Raw genomic sequence first — 17447 nt, forward strand, 5'->3', positions numbered from 1 at the left:
TTGTGTTTAAGAATTTTTATATAGGCCCTAGGGGAGAAACCAGGGTAACTTAGAAACGAAGGACACACAATTTTTGAAGCACCACTACACTGTATTGGGGCTGGGGGGAGAAGGGATTAATATGTATTGCACACTTACCAAGTGCCAGGTGCTGTGCTAGGCAGTTTAAATATGCAGTCTTTTTAAATTTTTGCAACCACCTTGTGAGGTAGGTATTATTTTACAGAAGAGGAAACTGAGGCTCGGAGAAGTGAAGTGACTTGCCCTACGCCACACCACTAGTAAATGGTGGAGGAACTGAGATTATTTCAGTCCAAAGGCAACGAGCTTTCCATCACAGTACACTACTTACCATCATGCTGAATCTTACTGAGGTTGTTAACTTCCTGATTAACAGTAAGTACACATGGTCTTTGAAACCCAAAACCTTGCCTTGTCACTAGATATGTAAGTCTGATCTAGCCTTCTATATCTACCTCATTCTTGCTTTCTGTTTGAGAAATAAACATTGTTAATAATAGCTGTTATTTGGGGGATTTACATTTACTTTTTCTCTTCTACGGAATAGTACTATGTGCACTCCCACAGAAGTAGTGCGGTACTTGGCATGTTGTAGTTTGTTGAATGAATTAATAAATGAATGTTCGCCCACCTGGTGGAAATGCAGAAGGGAGAAGCGCCAATCTGGGGAGTTGTTACAGCTACCACTTTGTAACAGCAGTAATATTTTCACAGTTCCCAAAGAGTAGACTCTATGAAGCAGATTTAGCTCCTGGAAAGGAGAAGGCTCTGGTTCTCAGACATCCTCAGTCCCTGAAACGGAACTGGCAAAAGCCCACACCATAAAGCTCAATTCACTTCAACTATGCTGGTGAGGACTGGGATGAAATTTACCTCTGCATTTGTCACGCAGGTTTGGCTAAGCCAATGAATAGTGTAAACAAGATTGCAAGAGGAATGATTATCTAATCTACTTAAGAAAACACAAATTGTTTGCAGGCATTCTCAAGCACTTCAGAAGTGTTTTATCAGTAAATATACGCACATTTATATGCAAATAGTTGTTGCATATATAGTGCTCCATTCTTACTGATTAATTAAAGCAGGTTCCTAAAGAAACTCCATTATGTAAACTTTTTTAAACCTAATTCTAGTAACTGTATATATTCAAGAGTCATAAAACAGTTTTTCTTTAAAATATTCTGTAACAGAATTTTCAGCAATTCAGACTGACCTTCTCCATTAAGTAGCATCATCAGTGAAGTTTTGCTACAAACACTTCTACCTGAATCAATTTTCTAATAATAGCATCTCTTGTGCAATCTTGCCCCCCAAATCACTTCTAATCCTACCTAGAGCTCTTCCCATTACCTACGTCATGATTGTTTGTGTATGTGTTTGGGACAGGAGGGAAGAAGGGATGGATGAAGGAAAATGAGAGATGTTGACTGATTTTGTTGTTCTCTTTAGGGGACAAAAATGGATGGTTTATTTTCCCTTTCAGTACATTTCTCACTCAAATGAGCAAATTAAAATGTTTATTATGTATATATAATATATATAATGAATATATCATATATTATTTATTCACTATATATTATGTATACACATACATGTTTTCATTATAATAAACCCTCGATTGTAGGTTTTTATCAAAAGCTATGTATAAACATGTTATAATTTGACATTGTTCAAAATTCTACTTGGCCAAATTGGCCAGGACTAAAAAGCCTGACCTCCCTCCCACCTACCCCCAGCTGGCTAGCCCTTTGCTCAGAACCCCTTCCTATGTTTTTTACCTAGAATTACCCTAATTCCTTCCAATATCATTTATACTCCTAAATCACTGGGAATTTTTAATTCTCCAATGACAAGAGAGGCAGTCCCTAAACTTCTCCAGTGGCTTGAAACCAGACTATGCAGATAATTTATTCTGAGAAACTCAATACATTAATTCAGATACAAGCTTTAATGCACAAAAATTAAATCTATAATATCTAGTTATTTTGGATGCTTCAAACAAACTTTATTTTGTATCGCATATATTGAACACTAACTGAGGTTTGGGAGGGAAAAAGACTGCTAGACTGGAGAGCCAGTGAGTTACATGCTCTCTTGAAACTTAATGGCAAGCTTTCATCCCAGAAACGTAAGGGGATTCTTGAGGCCTGCAGTTACATTCCTGCCGCTCAGGGTAATCAATAAAATCTGGGGCAGGCAAGCCAGACAGAATCATTAGGGATTTGTTCCAGATTGTGAATGTTGGACAAACTGGAAGAATGAAGGTCACATCAAAAGTATGGAGATGAAGAGAATTAGCTGGGTCATAGAAGGACAGCATGTTGTTGTCATAATCCAGGAGGACACCCAGACGCTTCAATTGCGGGGGCACATCCACAAGCATCTCCTTGTTGTTATGTCTCACCACAAAGTTACTATTGCAGCGAGAGAAGACCCATGAAGAGGAATTTTTTCCAATCCATTCATTCTTTGGAGCTGATTTGTAGGCAATACCAATAGCATACCTGAGACAGTGCAAAAAAGATAGAAATAAACATTAACGAATGATCCAAATTCTGCCAGACCCCATACAGAATATACAAAACATAGAATACATGTTTCTCCCTTAAATAGTTTACATCTAGGTGCATAATGTTGATATCATCACTGGAGCTTTTAAAAGTTTGCAATTAAAGTGATGCAGTGATTCCCAACTCCTAGCCCAGTATATTTTCCATCATATTATAAAGAAGCTGTTAAATTTTTCCAGGAGGGTTTTTTAAAATTTTTATTGTGCTTTAAATGAAACTTTACAAATCAAGTCAGTCTCTCATACAAAAATTTATATACACCTTGCTATATACTCCTAATTGCTCTCCCCCTAATGAGACAGCCCACTCCCTTCCCTCCACTCTCTCTTTTTGTGTCCATTCCACCAGCTTGTAACCCCCCTACCCTCTCATCTCCACCCAGGAGGGTTTTTCTATCACGTACCTTTTAACCTTGACTTACAGTTATTATGCTTGTGCTATAGAATTGAATCTCTCAGGAACCTAACAACAGGGGAGGGAAGAGAAAAGTAGGATACACTCACCATGTTGAGGAGCCCATGACCACCTCCCAATAGTGGCAGCCACTGTCAATGAATATATTTCCTGCTGCCCCATAGCACCCGGTGCCACTAAACCTCTCTGGAGTATGGCTCTTCTTCAGAGAGCTTTCATCCCTTTCCATCTGCAATCCATCATTAGAGATCTTCAACTTCTTGTGAGTCATTTTCGGGTCCAGTTTAAAGGGTTGGCCTGAAAAAAGTAGAAAAAAGAAAGAGCACAATGAAATATTTAAGAATTTTATCTTTGTCCTCCAGGACCATCACTACCAGGGGAATCTTGGTATAATGGTCATTCTTGGGCCAGTGCAAGTTGGCTACTGTTTAGGAAGCAGGGCAGAAACCCCAGTTTTCAATAAAATAAGAACAGAGGTCAAACACCTGACCTACAGATTTGGGGACAAAAGACTATAGGAATCTCCAGCCTGGCATCTGACCCGCAGACTTTTGACTTGCCAGCCCTCGACAATCGTGTAACCTAATTCCTTAAAATCAGTCAATCTCTCTCTCTCTACACACGCACACACACCTTACTGGTTCTGTTTCTCTAGAGAACCCTGACTGAGACAGGTGTTACAATATTTGAGGTAAGACAAAGTAAGGGGAATTGGTGAACAATTGCTGCTTGGTGACAGAACAAAAAAGCTGAGAAGCTGAGCAACAGACAAGTTTTGCCCTGTTACATCATTAATGATCAGAGAAAACTTTTGTGTAGGATCATTCACAGCAGAGAATTCCTTATAACCATATGACAAAAGCTTTTTATTGGGGGTCAACTGCTAGGTATGGAAATAGCTTTACGCTACAAAATGCTTCTGTTACAGACACTGTTGGCTAACACAACACCCATTCCCAACCTTTTCTCTTCTTACCTGCTTTCGGGACAGAGGCTAGAAAAGCTAAATACTCAATCTCCGAGCCTCTTTTGCCACTGTTGTTAGTTGCTGTCAGTTGATTCCAACTCAAGGCAAACCTTTGTGGGCAGAGCAGAACTGCTCCACAGGGTTTTCAAGGCTGTGACCTCCCCCAAGCTATTATAGCTACTTTATGTATGTCTGTGTTCACTAATCTCCCAGGGGCAACAACAAACCCACTGCCCAAAGCACAAACGACAACAGTAAAGCTGCTCTACCCAGTGCCACTGCTCTTTTGCATGGTTGTAGGTACCTGTTCAGGTTAAGTGTACTCCCCTGGCATGGAGGGGAAACTGATCTTTCTTTTTATTTTTTATTGTACTTTAGATGAAGGTTTACAGACCAAACTAGCTTCTCATTAAACAATTAGTACACATATTGTTTTGTGACATTGGTTACCAATCCCACGACATGTCAACACTCTCCCCTTCTTGACCTCGGGTTCCCTATTACCAGCTTTCCTGTCTCCTCCTGCCTTCTAGTCCTTGCTCCTGGGCTGGTGTGCCCTTTAGTCTTGTTTTATGAGCCTGTCTAATCTTTGGCTAAAGAGTGAATCTCAGGAATTACTTCATTACTGAGCTAAAAGGGTGTCCAGGGGCCATACTCTTGGGGTTTCTCCAGTCTTTGTCAGACCAGTAATTCTGGTCTTTTTTTGTGTGTGTGAGTTAGAATTTTGTTCTATATTTTTCTCCAGCTCAGTCCGGGACCCAGATCTTTCTTTTTAGAATTGTCACGACATACTATTTGTTTTTAGTCGCATAGGTTCACTGTTCCGGCTGCCTGCTTGGTTTATGGCTTTAACAACGAAGATGTAGCGTGTCCCACTCTGGAGTCCATGTACTGTGTAATGGTTCTGTTTAATGTTGGGCACGATCATCCAACTATCCACTGAATTATATAGACCTGTAAAGTGGGAAAAGACAAGGACATTAACCAGCAGGTACTAGAGATGGGATGAATAGCACACTGAAAATTCATCATAAGCCCCAAAACAAATGTGAATTTAATTTGTTTTCTTTTGAGTCCTAGAAGACAAAATGAGATCAACCTTCCCTGTTTTTTTTTGTTGTTGTTGTTGTTGTTGTTCTATGAAGCTAAGGCTTATGCCAGGCTCCTCACTTCTGGCAACTGAATGCAACCACTAGCAAAAGTTAGATTACTTCGCCTGGGGGGAGATGAGAGGGTAGAGGAGGTTAGAAGCTGGAGAAATGGACACGAAAAGAGTGTGGAGGGAGGGAGTGGGCTGTCTCATTAGGGGGAGAGTAATTGGGAGTATGTAGCAAGGTGTATATAAGTTTTTATGTGAGAGGCTGACTTGATTTGTAAACTTTCACTTAAAGCACAATAAAAATTATTTTTAAAAAGTTAGATTATTTTAATTTTCTGCCAAACATCAGAGGAATGACCTATACTAATCACAGAATCATCACTTTTATGGAGTCTTTGGTCTGTTCCCCAAATGTCTAATCCTCTCAGAGCTGAGTTTGGCCTTCTATGGATGGAACAGCCTTATGCACAGAAACATAAAATCTCAGCACTGAAAGGACATCTAAAGCTCATATTTCCCTCATTTTACAAGTGAGAAGCTAAGATCGAGAGAAGAAATGTGACTTGCCTAAGACCACAGATAGCTGGAGATGGTGCTAAAAATATAACCCTAATATCTTTAATCTTAGTTCAGTGTTCTGTCCACTGCACCACAATTCATGGGAGTGAACAACAATGTACTCCAATGTAGTGAGGCTTTCAGGGCTTATGATTCAACTCTCCCATCCCATCCTCACCCTTACGTCCAAAACTATGTAGGTTCCAAGATAGAATAGGGAAGCCAAAGAGATGACATGATAACCAAAGCAAGATGTCATCTCCTCACTGACACTACTCATTTTTACCCCTTCCTGGTTCTGATCCCCATCTTTATTTGGGGCTGGGTGGTCATCCTGGAATACATTGTTGTCTGGAAGTTTTTTCCCTTCCAAGAAAGGAGAAGGATCAGAGATCTGGGTTTCTGCCTTTGAAAGTCTTTAGACCATAAACATTGACTTATATAGTGAAAAATGCACATAATTAAAAACATGTATTTGACTAATTTTCAGTAAAAGAGGGAAAAGCGTTCTAATTTGTGAGTTATCCAGGCTTCTTCTCTCTTCCGTTAACTGTTTTTCAGTCAGTTTACTGCTTTTTAACCACAATTCTACTAGAGTATGGAAAGGAAAGGGCAGGGAAAATGATTAGTCAATTTAGTCACCTTTACGCTGCTCTAGTAAAAAGGTGAGGCTGAACACTGAAAATAACAAGCCATGAATGTTTTGCAAGAGAACAGATTAAGGGGATTTTATATTAATTTGTGGGGGAGAGAGAAAAAGTCTAAATTAAAAACTAGGAAAAAAAGCATAATGGAGGACAGACAGATATGCTATAGACAGAAGAGGAATTGGCGAAGATGCCTAGTGAGGCTTATGAACAGAAAAGGGCCAGAAACAATGCTTAAGGCTTTGGCAGCCTACGTACCGATGCATAATATGGATGACAAACTGCACATAAAGTTTTATTACAAAGAAGAAAATGATCTTCCATATACACTTCCAAATATACAAAAATCAAAACAAAATTTCACAATGGAGTACTATGCAGCTGCAAAAAATAAAGATCTCTATGAACTGATATGGAGTGATTTCCAAAATATGTTGTTAATCGAAAAAGTCAAATAGCAAAAGAGCATGTAGTATTCTACCCTCTATGTAAGAAAGAAAGGCCAACAAGAACACATACATATATTTGTATGTACAAAACAACAACAATGATAAACCAGAAAATAATGATGTTGGTTACCTACAAGGGGTGGGGATGAGGGAACATGGTGAAAATGATATGAAAGGGAATAGCACTTCTCTGAGTATACCTTTTTGCATAGTTTTGCCTCTTGGAAACACATTGTTTTTCTACAAATTAAAAAAAAATTTTTTTAATTTAAAAAATCAACAAGGATGGGCATGGAGGCAGAGTTTAAACTGAAGGTAAGCTGAAACAAAGGAACCCAACTGCATTTCAGGTGAATAACTTAATCACACCAAAGAGGTGGAAGTGGGAAGAGAACTGAAAACAAATCCTGAACTATTGCTAATAGGTTTGTTTTTGTAATGGTATGGGAAAAGCAATTTTGAAACTATTTTAGACATATTACGGGATTGAGAAAATGAATACATGTGTTGATATTGTTGGGAACCAGAGTTCTCCAAAAAATAATAAAAAAAACAAACCCATTGCCCTTGAGTTTTCCGACTCATAGCAACCCTATAGGGCAGAGTAGAACTGTCCCATAGTGTTTCCGAGGAGCCCCTGGTGGATTTGAACTGCTAACCTTTTGGTTAGCAGCTGTAGCTCTTAACCACTATGCCACCAGGGTTTCCATTGTGGTATAAGGAACATGTAAATATGGAATGGGGGAAAGCAAGAAAGAACCTATGGGATGGATTGGATTGGAAGTATTGGAGTGAACTCATGATTTCTGGAGCCCTGGTGGCACGGTGGTTAAGAGCTACAGTGAGCTAAATATGTATATATGTACATGTAAGTACATATCTGTATATTATGTGTCTATGCATACGTATACATATGTGAATGCATGTGTGTCTATCACCCAGAGTTTTGTCTCTAATCTCTTCTCCCATGAAAAAGAATCAGAGCTCCTTGAAAAAATGTCTGATTTCAAGGCTGGGGCAGAATAAGGTCAAGATAAGCCCAGAACATTTTGTTATTCCCAGAAAGTAAGGAAGTGCTCAAAAATATTATGGAGCAATATCAAAAGGTCAAAGGACTCCTTTAAAAAGTCATCTACATGTGACCAAATGGTCAACAATAACTTGAAAACAAAAGACACTGTTAAGAGGGCAGGGAAACTATATCAATGGAAACGCAACAACCAGAACAGAAATATTGAGAATGTTCACCCATTGTGAACAATGTAAGCAATGTCACTGAACACTGTGTGTAGAAATTGTTGAATAGGAACTTAAACTGCTGTGTAAACCTTCACTGAAAACACAATAAAATATTATTTCTAAAAAAGGAGGGGGGCACAGGGGTCAGCTTGAAACGTTCCCACTGGCCAAACTTGGATGATTTTGAGTACCAAAATAAACAAAGCACTAAAGAATTGGAAACCACTGAAAAAAGGGGAATTCTCAAGTCCATACTGGAAAAAAGTAGATAAATAAATATGCAAATGGGGAAGAAGGGAGGGCTCTTGCTTACTGCCAACTCCTGATGTTGGACAGAATGCCCAGTTGGAAAATCGTTATTTTGCAACAATCATAATGAAGACTGGAGCAGGAAAGAATTATCAATTGATGTTAAAATAGGGGTGGGAGTGAGAAGGGTTTGATGAGAGATAGGATATTTTCATGGCCCTAAAGTATCACCCCATAGAATGCTTATTAGTTGCAGAGGAAAATACAGTAACTATACAGTGAAGAAATCGGACAGTACCTTGAGCTGGTGATCAAAATTAGCATCACCAATGACAGTCAAATTGATATCATGATGCCCTAAGAAGGACACGACATCACTTATGTAGTATTGCAACCAAGGCTACATATGGAAACATCAAACAAATCCAAAATGAGGGATAATATAATAACGAAATAAGAGGGAACTTTAAAAAATGCCGTTGTCACCAAAGTCAAAGAAAGGCTGGGAAAATGTTCCACATTAAAGGAATACTTGTTCTTAGACTATAAAGGACATTATTGAGTCCTTTGTATGCTATAATGAACATTTCTGGGCCAACTGTCAAAATTGGAATACCAATGTATGAATGGTAGATTAGAAAAAAGTATTGCATCGATGTCAAATTTCCCAAAGTTGATAACTAAACTGTTGTTTATGTAAGAAAATTTCCTTATTCTTTGGAAAGATGCATCAACGTATTTAGGGATTAAGGCCATGACGCATGCAATTTACTTTCAAATGAGTCAGAAAAAATATATATGTATATATAAAGAGAATGCTAATAAGTGATAAAGGAAATGGGACAAAATATTAACAATAGTTGAATATGGGTAAAGATATCTGGACATTCTTTGTGTTAGTCTTGCAACTTTTCTGTAATTTTGAAAATATTTCTAAGTTTTTAAAAGGGGGGATGTAAGTTTTTTTTTTTAAGTATATACGACCCTCTGCGTATCACTGAGACTTGCTGAGATAGGATTGATGGTTAAATTACGGTAATGGAAGTATACATCTTGTTAAAAGGGGAAAGACCACAAAATGTGAATCCATGAACCTGAGTGTAAATGTGTGGTGGAGAGCATTTACATGAGAATAAAAAAGAGGGGAAATAAAAGTTATATCTTTGTGGCAGTATTATTACAGGCTGCCCTGCCAGACAGAGGTTATGGCCAATGCTTTCGTAATGCAAATTGCAAAACTGAAACAGTGGCAAAACAATACAGCAATCGAGAAGATAAACATCCAGATATCTGCTGGAATTCTCATTCAGCTAACAGCACCATCTGAGGTATTGCTGGCTTGTGATCATTTAAAATCTTAGAAGGGGTGGGGAGAAAGTTGGAAAAAAAAAAACCAGTAAGGCAACCACTTCTCCAGACTTAATTCTAACCCACAAGGAAGAAATTTCTGGTAAAGAAAATGTGGTAAAACCTCAATGCGAAGTAGCTCTCAGGGTTTAGTCAACAGCAGGCAGATCAGACCAGCAGGGAGGACATAGGCCTTGAACCTTCATTTTTATTCATAGTAAAACAGTTTCATCTTATCTTCCCATTGTCATACAAAACTGCGCTCCAGGGCTCTGCCCTTGTCCCTGTCCTTTCCAACTTTTCTATCAATGATTAGAGTAAGACATAGAAGGCAGGCTGGGAGTGAAAGCAAATGCATTGGAAGGCAGAAGCTGGATTCAAATGGATTTTGGCAGACTGGAATGAGGAGTCAAAGCTAACCAGACAAAATATAAGAGGGATAAATTCATGCTGTCGTATTTCAGTTTAGGCACTCAGTTTCTTAAGTCCAGGATTTGGAAGACCCAGGGATTTCAATTGCCCTGGTGGTGCAAGGGTTAAACACTCAGCTGCTAACTGCCTATCCAGCGGATTCTCAGGAGAAAAGACCTGGTGATCTGCTCCCATAAAGATTACAGGAAAACTCTATGAGGAAGTTCTACTCTGTGACATGGGATCACTATGAGTCAGGATCGACTTGCCAGCACACAACAACAATCTGTTCTGTGGCTGCCAAAAAAGGGTGTGAGAGGACACCAGGTAATGTACAAGAGAAATCATCAAGCTATCCTCTGTGCTGGTCGGACCATTTCTGGAGTACTATATTCACTTTTTTTTGACAGCACATTTTATGAAGCACTTTGACAAACAAATATGTGTCCATATAAGGGATACCAGAATGGTAAAGGGTCTGAAAACATGTAATATGAAGAGTAATTGAAGGAACTGATGATGCTTAGACTGGAAAAGAGAAAAGCTACCTAAAATTATCTGAAGAACTGTCTTGTGGATGATGGGTTAGGTTCCTTAGTGTGGCACAAAAGGTCAGAACTAGGACTAACTGGCAGCTGTGGTTTAATTCAAGGAGTGCTGAGCTTGAAGTCTTATAGGCTTGGGTTCAAATCTTGACTCCACCATTTTGTAGTTCTGTGACCTTGGACAACTCACTTAACTTGAGCCTCAGCATCTTCATCTATAAAACAGAATCAATATCAACTCTTTCATAAGGCTAAATAAGAACTCATGAGGGGACTAAATGTGATACTATATGTGGGAGACTTTTAAAGGCAAAGCACCAAGCATATGTAAGGAAAATATGGTAACTACACAGTGAAGAAATCAGACAGTACCTTGAACAGGTGATCAAAATTAGCATCAACAATGCGAGTCAAATTGATATCGAGATGCCATTATTATTTATTTACAAAGGGGAAGATTTAGGCTTCTTATAAGGAAACGCTGACAATTATTTATAGCTGCAGAACAATTGAATGAGGTATTTTGCTAGAAGTAAGCTCTCCATCACTGGAAATGTTCTGGCAGAGATTGAGTTGATCATTTACTGGGTTTCTGGTAGAAGGCATGAAGATTAGATTATATGACTTATAAGGTCTCTTCCAATACTAAGATGTTATGATTCTATTGCTGTGAAGAATTAGACTTTAAGCTTTTCTTTACAAAGGATTATATATGCTTGAAAACAAAGGTGACAACCTTTAGCTCTTTGTCACTTCTTGAACTTGTACTCAACTCCCAGGAGATGACTGCTTACTCCATATCAGGAAGGCGAAGCACAGTTGCCGGCTCTAAGACTTTTCAGAGCGCGGCAGACAAGTGCAAAAAAGAATGTTGGTGAGGCCTTAGAGTTTGTGACTTCACAACCTGAAGTAACAATCAGGAACACAGCTACATGGGCCAAGTGACTTAGGTTGGAGCTGCACGAGGCAAGTGTTCCTTAAGAGTTTGACCCCAAATGTCTTCTCATCTCACCATCTGGCCCAGAATTGTCACAAAATAGGAAAAAGAAGCCTATCAAGAAGGTTAAGTCAGAAAAACTCCTCTAGTGTGACCAGTGAGCTCAGACACAGAAGTACAAACACAAAGGTAAAAGAAAATACTAGGGTGGAAATCAGTTCCAGTCTTGAATCCAGCTTTAATTCCGCTTCCATTTCCAATATTCCCCAGCCCACTGAAGGAAACTTTCAGCTCGACTCCTCTTGACTGGCAATCGATGAATTAGGTTTCTATTCTGCCTTACCTTGCTTCATTTCACCAGAAGGTGAAACTGTAACATGCGAGCTAAATGATTGCTTTTTAACATCTTTCATTTTGTTGCCCACTTACATACTTTTATATTTGGTGTAATTCTTGGTGAAAGGGGAGAAAGGGTAAAGGAGATAGAGACAGAGGCAGGAGGCTTGTCACCACGTTCACTGATACAAATAGGTACAGTAAAAGAAGTAGTAGTCCTTGAAAATAATATATTTTACCATGATAATGAATTGGAAGAAGTGTCAAGTGGAGAGATGTTCACGCACATAGAATCAGCAATGATGGTGGCTTAGCTACCCAGGAACAAATTCTGAGCTGTGTTCTGACTTGGGAGAGTAAAGTGACATGGATTAACTGAAGAAAATCTAAGGATTACATAAACAAATGGGAGTGGCCCCAGTGACTGCCCAGCAAGGAAACACACAACTTGGTTTGTCACCCATCAGTAAGGTCTTTGCAACGCCCTGGGCGAGCTTACACTGTCTATGCAACACTATACTAAAGAACCTAACATGTCTTACAAACACTTGCCTCGTGGCGCCCCGGCCAATCTTGAGCAGCTTACTGCTTCCTTACATTTCCTTATCTCTGGCCACAGGCCCCAACTACACCATGACTTACTGATGAAGTTAGCCTGGCCAGTGAATATGGTGTACTGAAGCTCATAGGAGCTGATGCTGAACTCATCATCTGAGATCCAGTGGACTGTAATGGTGTCATGGGAAGCTGTACAGAGTTCTTCTCGGATAGATGGTGGGTTTGGGGCTGTAAAGAAAGATGGAAAAGAAGGTAAGGAAAGTACAATCTCTGATCTGGAATTTTACAATAGTTATGCTTCCTGTCTAACTGGACATCTCTTGGAAAGGAAGTTTTCTTAATAGAAAAGCTTTAGATTGCATGTACCATAAAACCTGAAGCAGAATGCTTAGAGCTCAAGCTCTTCAAAACCACTTTTGCATCAACACAGTAAATATAGTTTAAGCAAAGATATAAGCCTAAATTATTGAGACAATTGCCGTATAAACACATATGTAGGTATTAGAGCAAAGTGGTCACATGGTTTTCTTATTACATGGTCCTTAATTTATTTCTTTCTATTTCAAAATAAGTTTCATATTTTTGGTAGTATAATCAAGTCATTTTTGGTAGTATAATCAAATCAATGTGAGTTTCCTCATCAGTAAAATGGGGATGATAATTTATAGATTTGCTGTTGGGATTAATTATATAAAATCAGTATACAAGGTCTGGCACAAAGTGTTCAATAAATGATAGTTATTTTAACATAGTAACAAAAATAGCCACAAACACATTGTATGTGTATATTTTTCCAGTATTAAAAAAAAATTTTTTTTTATTGAGCTTTAGATGAAGGTTTACAGAACAAAACTAGTTTCTCATTAAACACTCAGTACACACATTGTTCTGTGACATTGGTTAACAATCCCACGACATGTCAACACTCTACTCTGCCTTCTCAACCTTGGGTTCCCTATTACCAGATTTCCTGTTGGTAGCCAGCATTTTCAACAGGCTGGTTGCATCCTTCATTTTCTAAAATTGTCTGCAAACCAGATATTTCTTAAATTTTTATTCCCAATCTGCTAATTCCTAAATTTCCTTAAAAACATTTAAGTGACATCTGCACCCATGTGGGACATCACTGTAATATTCCTTAATTGCCACCTGAGGTCTACCCCCATCATATGCAACAAATTATTAATGATAGGCTCATAAAAGGAAACCCATTAGCAATTTTTTGTGTTTTACCTTCAAGTATGGATGGTATACCAATTCTGCACCCAGAAATATTTGACAAATCACCTTTTTTTTTCTGTTACATGAACTAAAATATATTCTATCGAGAAAGATGAATGTATAATTTTAAAGGTTACAAAATATTTTATTATAAATATTGATTGACCTTTTCAGATTATTTTGAAGCAAAAGCACACCAAAAGAAAAAAACAATTCAAGCGGAAGGACAGCACAGTCTATTCACACCTGTTAAATAATCTAGCCCCTCCAGCAATTTCTTTTCTCTGGAAAAATCTAAAGCAAAATTTTCAAAGGCATCATTAAAATTGATGTCTGGAATCAGAACTTGAGAGGATGCAGTTGCCATAGCGACCCTGAAAGACAGAAAAATACATCAAGATACATCAAAATACCTTTGCAACCTTCATCCCAGTGTTTGAGTTCCAGTTTAACAAGGTGAAAACAAATGACTTGTAGAAGTTTATTCATTAAGTGAGAAATGTATCTGCGCTTCTCCAACAGAAACCATTTAAGTTTGAATCATCAGGAACCAATTAAGGGTTATACCATATTTGTTCACATATGTTCCCCCCTCAAACAAACTCCCCCATCCTGTCTTAATTTTGAGAAGTAAATACAGGATTTTTTCCTCTCTGCATCATTTTCCATCTGGCAGGCAGCATCAAAACTAGACTTCTGAAGGCTTGGTAAAAGCAGTTTAAAATATTTTTTCCTCCCCCTCTATTTTTTTGTGCTAAAAAATAAGCTAGCGTGCTTATTGTCTTTTATTTGATCTTTTATAACATTTATATTTCACTTAGGAAACCTGGTGGCATAGCGGTTAAGTGCTATGGCTGCTAACCAAAGGGTCGGCAGTTCGAATCCGCCAGGCGCTCCTTGGAAACTCTATGGGGCAGTTCTACTCTGTCCTATAGAGTTGCTATGAGTCGGAATTGACTCAACGGCAATGGGTTTGGTTTTGGTTTATATTTCACTTTATTATTCTCTAGTTGTAGGCTATGCTAGTTTTACCTCCCAAACCAATTTTTTTTCAAGAGCAGAGGTCATACTTTGTACCTCCTCTATCTTCCATGGTCCTTAACATAGTGCAGGACACATAGTCAATAAATAACTGCGAAGTGAATGAATGAATGAATGAATGAATAACAACAACAACAACACAATAGCTAGTGTTTGAGTGCTTATTTTATATATGTTACTGTGCATTCACTCCACAGATATTATTTAATTTACTCCTCACCATAAACCTGTGTAATAGATGTTACCTCCATTTTGTAAATGAGAAACTTGACAGAAAGATTAAGTAACTTGCCTAAGGTCAGACAGCCAGTAAGGGTAATAAGTGTAACTGAACCCATGTCCATCTAATCCCAAGGTCAGTACCACTTAACCATTTAGGCAGTTCCTTTCTTAAAAAAAGAAAAAAAGGTATGTTTGGCAATTCTTTTTTTTTTTATTATACTTTAGATGAAGGTTTACAGACCAAATTAGTTTCATTAAACAATTAGTACACATATTGTTTTGTGACAATGGTTAACAACTCCATGATATGTCAATACTCTCCGCTTCTCGACCTTAGGTCCCCTATTACCAGCTTTCCTGTCCCCTCCTGCCTTCTAGTCCTGGCCCCTGGGCTTCTGTGCCCCTTTAGTCTCATTTTGTTTTATGGGCTTGTCTAATCTTTGGCTGAAGGATGATCCTCAGTAGTTACTTTAGTTACTTTAGGGTGTCCAGGGTCCATACTCTCAGGGTTTCTCTGCTCTTTTTTTGTGAGGTAGAATATTGTTCTACATTTTTCTCCAGCTCTGTCCAGGGCCCTCTATTGTGATCCCTGTCAGAGCAGTCAGTGGTGGTAGCTGGGCAGCACCTAGTTGTAGGTGGAGGCCGTGGTAGATGCAGTCCATTAGGCCTTTGGACTAATCTCCTGTTGTATATTTAGTTTTCTTCATTCTCCCTTGCTCCCGAAGGGATGAGACCTGTGGTGTATCTTAGATGGCCGCTAATATGCTTTTAAAACGCCAGATGCTACTCACCAAAGTACAATGTAGAACATTTTCTTTATAAACTATGTTATGTATTTTGGCAATTTAACCAGGTTACACACCAGAATTATCTGGGGGAGATTTTATCAAAATATGCACGTTTAAGCCTTATTCCAGACCTTCTGAATCAGAGTCAATGAAAAACCTTGAGCATGCAAATGACAGGATGAAAAGAAGCATTAACTTGACAACAATATGCATGTTAGAGTGAAGGAAAGAGACACTGCGTTGTAGGAAGACCAGAGAGGAAGCTTTTATGGTGAACTTGTTATAAGCAGAAGAGGGATTGAAAAAATACACAGCCTCATCCATGTATATCCTGCAGTATCTCTTGGCTGTTTTTGAAAATAGAGACATTTCAGGAATAAACCGGAGGCCAGGATAAACAAATGAAAGACTAACTCAGTATAATCTTATAGTCTCACATTGAATAGCCAGTCTTCCAGGATATTATGAGTAAGAAGACAACAACCTCTTTAGGGCAAGAGTTATATCAGAAAATTGGCTCATGAAATTTCTGTCTAGCCTTCGCCATCTCTTCTTTCCATCCATCCAGCACTTATTGAACAGTCTAATGTTACAGACACTGAGCTAGGCAATGGAGATACAAGGGGAGAACAAGCTAGTTGTGTTCCTTGCTCTCACAGAGTTCACAGATCATGGAGAGGAAAGCCATTTAAACGGGCAATAGAAGAGCTGTTACAAAGGGAGTAGTGCATATACAAGAGCCGCTTAGCATGGACTTGGGAGCTAAGGAAAGTTTCCCTGGAGGAAGTTAATTTTAAGCCATGACCTACACGATGAGTTAGCTAAGTAAAGACTATGTGTGTGTGGGTATGTTCTTTCTTGCCTGATAGATGAGAATTAGGCAAGGCGAAAGTCATGCAGAGCCTTGCTGGCCATGTTACAAACTTTGGACTTTGTCTTAAGAGCAATAGGAAGCCACCGAAGTATTTTAGGCAGATGAGTGATATGCTCAAGTTTATGTTTCAACAAGAGTATTCCAAGTGCAGTGGATGGACTGAAAGGGGTCAAAATTGGAGTCAGGCAAATCAGATTTTAATGCGTCCAGGAATAGGCAGAAAGTAAAGTGGTGACAGAATGTAGGCAAATAAAACAGGGATGATTGTTGTTGTGTGCCGTTGAGTCAATTCCAACTCACAGTGACCCTATAGGACAGAGTAAAACAGCCCCATGGGGTTTTCTAGGCTGTAATCTTTACTGGAACAGACAGGCAGCTCTTTTCTCCCACAGAGCCACTGGTGGATTTGAACCATCGATCTTTCAGTTATCAGCTAAGTGCTTAACCATTGCACCACAGAAAAAAACTAACTCAAAAAAAAAAACATGAAAACAAAAAAAGAGTAGCTGCTGAGGCTGCTTGTGTACAACCAAACTCCGCATGGAATTTGGTTCCTTGGTTTGGAGGTTTAAGGTCATAGTTTCATGGGACATACCAGTTAATTGGCCTAATAATGTGTTTAGTTTTCTGTTCTACCTCTTAGTTCATTGCATAGTGCCTGGGATCTTAAAAACATGTAAGTAGCAATCCAAGGCACAACAATTGGTCTGTATTCACCTGGAGCAACAGAGGAAGGAGAGTAAGGAATAAAAGGAGGAAATGGAACGTGTAGCTAATTGCCTCCATGAACAGCTGCCTCCTTTACCATGAGACCTGAGGAACTGGATGGTGCCTGCCTAATGTTACTGGATGTTTTGGTCAAAGATTCTATAGAAGAAATCTGATGAAAAGGGGGAAAGTGAAGAAGAGAATTTCAAATTCTTATGGACTCCAGACTTTCTGGAGGCATGAAGG

At 38.8% G+C, this 17447-nt stretch overlaps 1 protein-coding gene across 5 annotated transcripts in view; it reads right to left on the bottom strand.

Annotated features, from left to right (window-relative positions):
- Positions 1 to 1623: 1623 nt before the first annotated feature.
- MID2 (midline 2) overlaps positions 1624 to 17447 on the bottom strand; it is a 107651-nt gene continuing 91827 nt past the window's right edge. For 2 of the 5 annotated variants that reach the window (XM_049871747.1, XM_049871742.1), the window contains exons 6-10: positions 13815 to 13942; positions 12342 to 12575; positions 4765 to 4926; positions 3095 to 3302; positions 1624 to 2525 (exon numbers count right to left, since the gene is read on the bottom strand). In XM_049871747.1, coding sequence (XP_049727704.1) covers positions 2123 to 2525; positions 3095 to 3302; positions 4765 to 4926; positions 12342 to 12575; positions 13815 to 13942 — 1135 coding nt within the window. In that variant the 3' untranslated portion in view covers positions 1624 to 2122. The remainder of the gene's footprint in view (positions 2526 to 3094; positions 3303 to 4764; positions 4927 to 12341; positions 12576 to 13814; positions 13943 to 17447) is intronic. The other 3 variants (XM_049871746.1, XM_049871743.1, XM_049871745.1) reach the window with 2 other exon arrangements.

This window comes from Elephas maximus, chromosome X, assembly GCF_024166365.1.
Source record: "Elephas maximus indicus isolate mEleMax1 chromosome X, mEleMax1 primary haplotype, whole genome shotgun sequence".
Lineage (NCBI taxonomy): Eukaryota > Metazoa > Chordata > Mammalia > Proboscidea > Elephantidae > Elephas > Elephas maximus.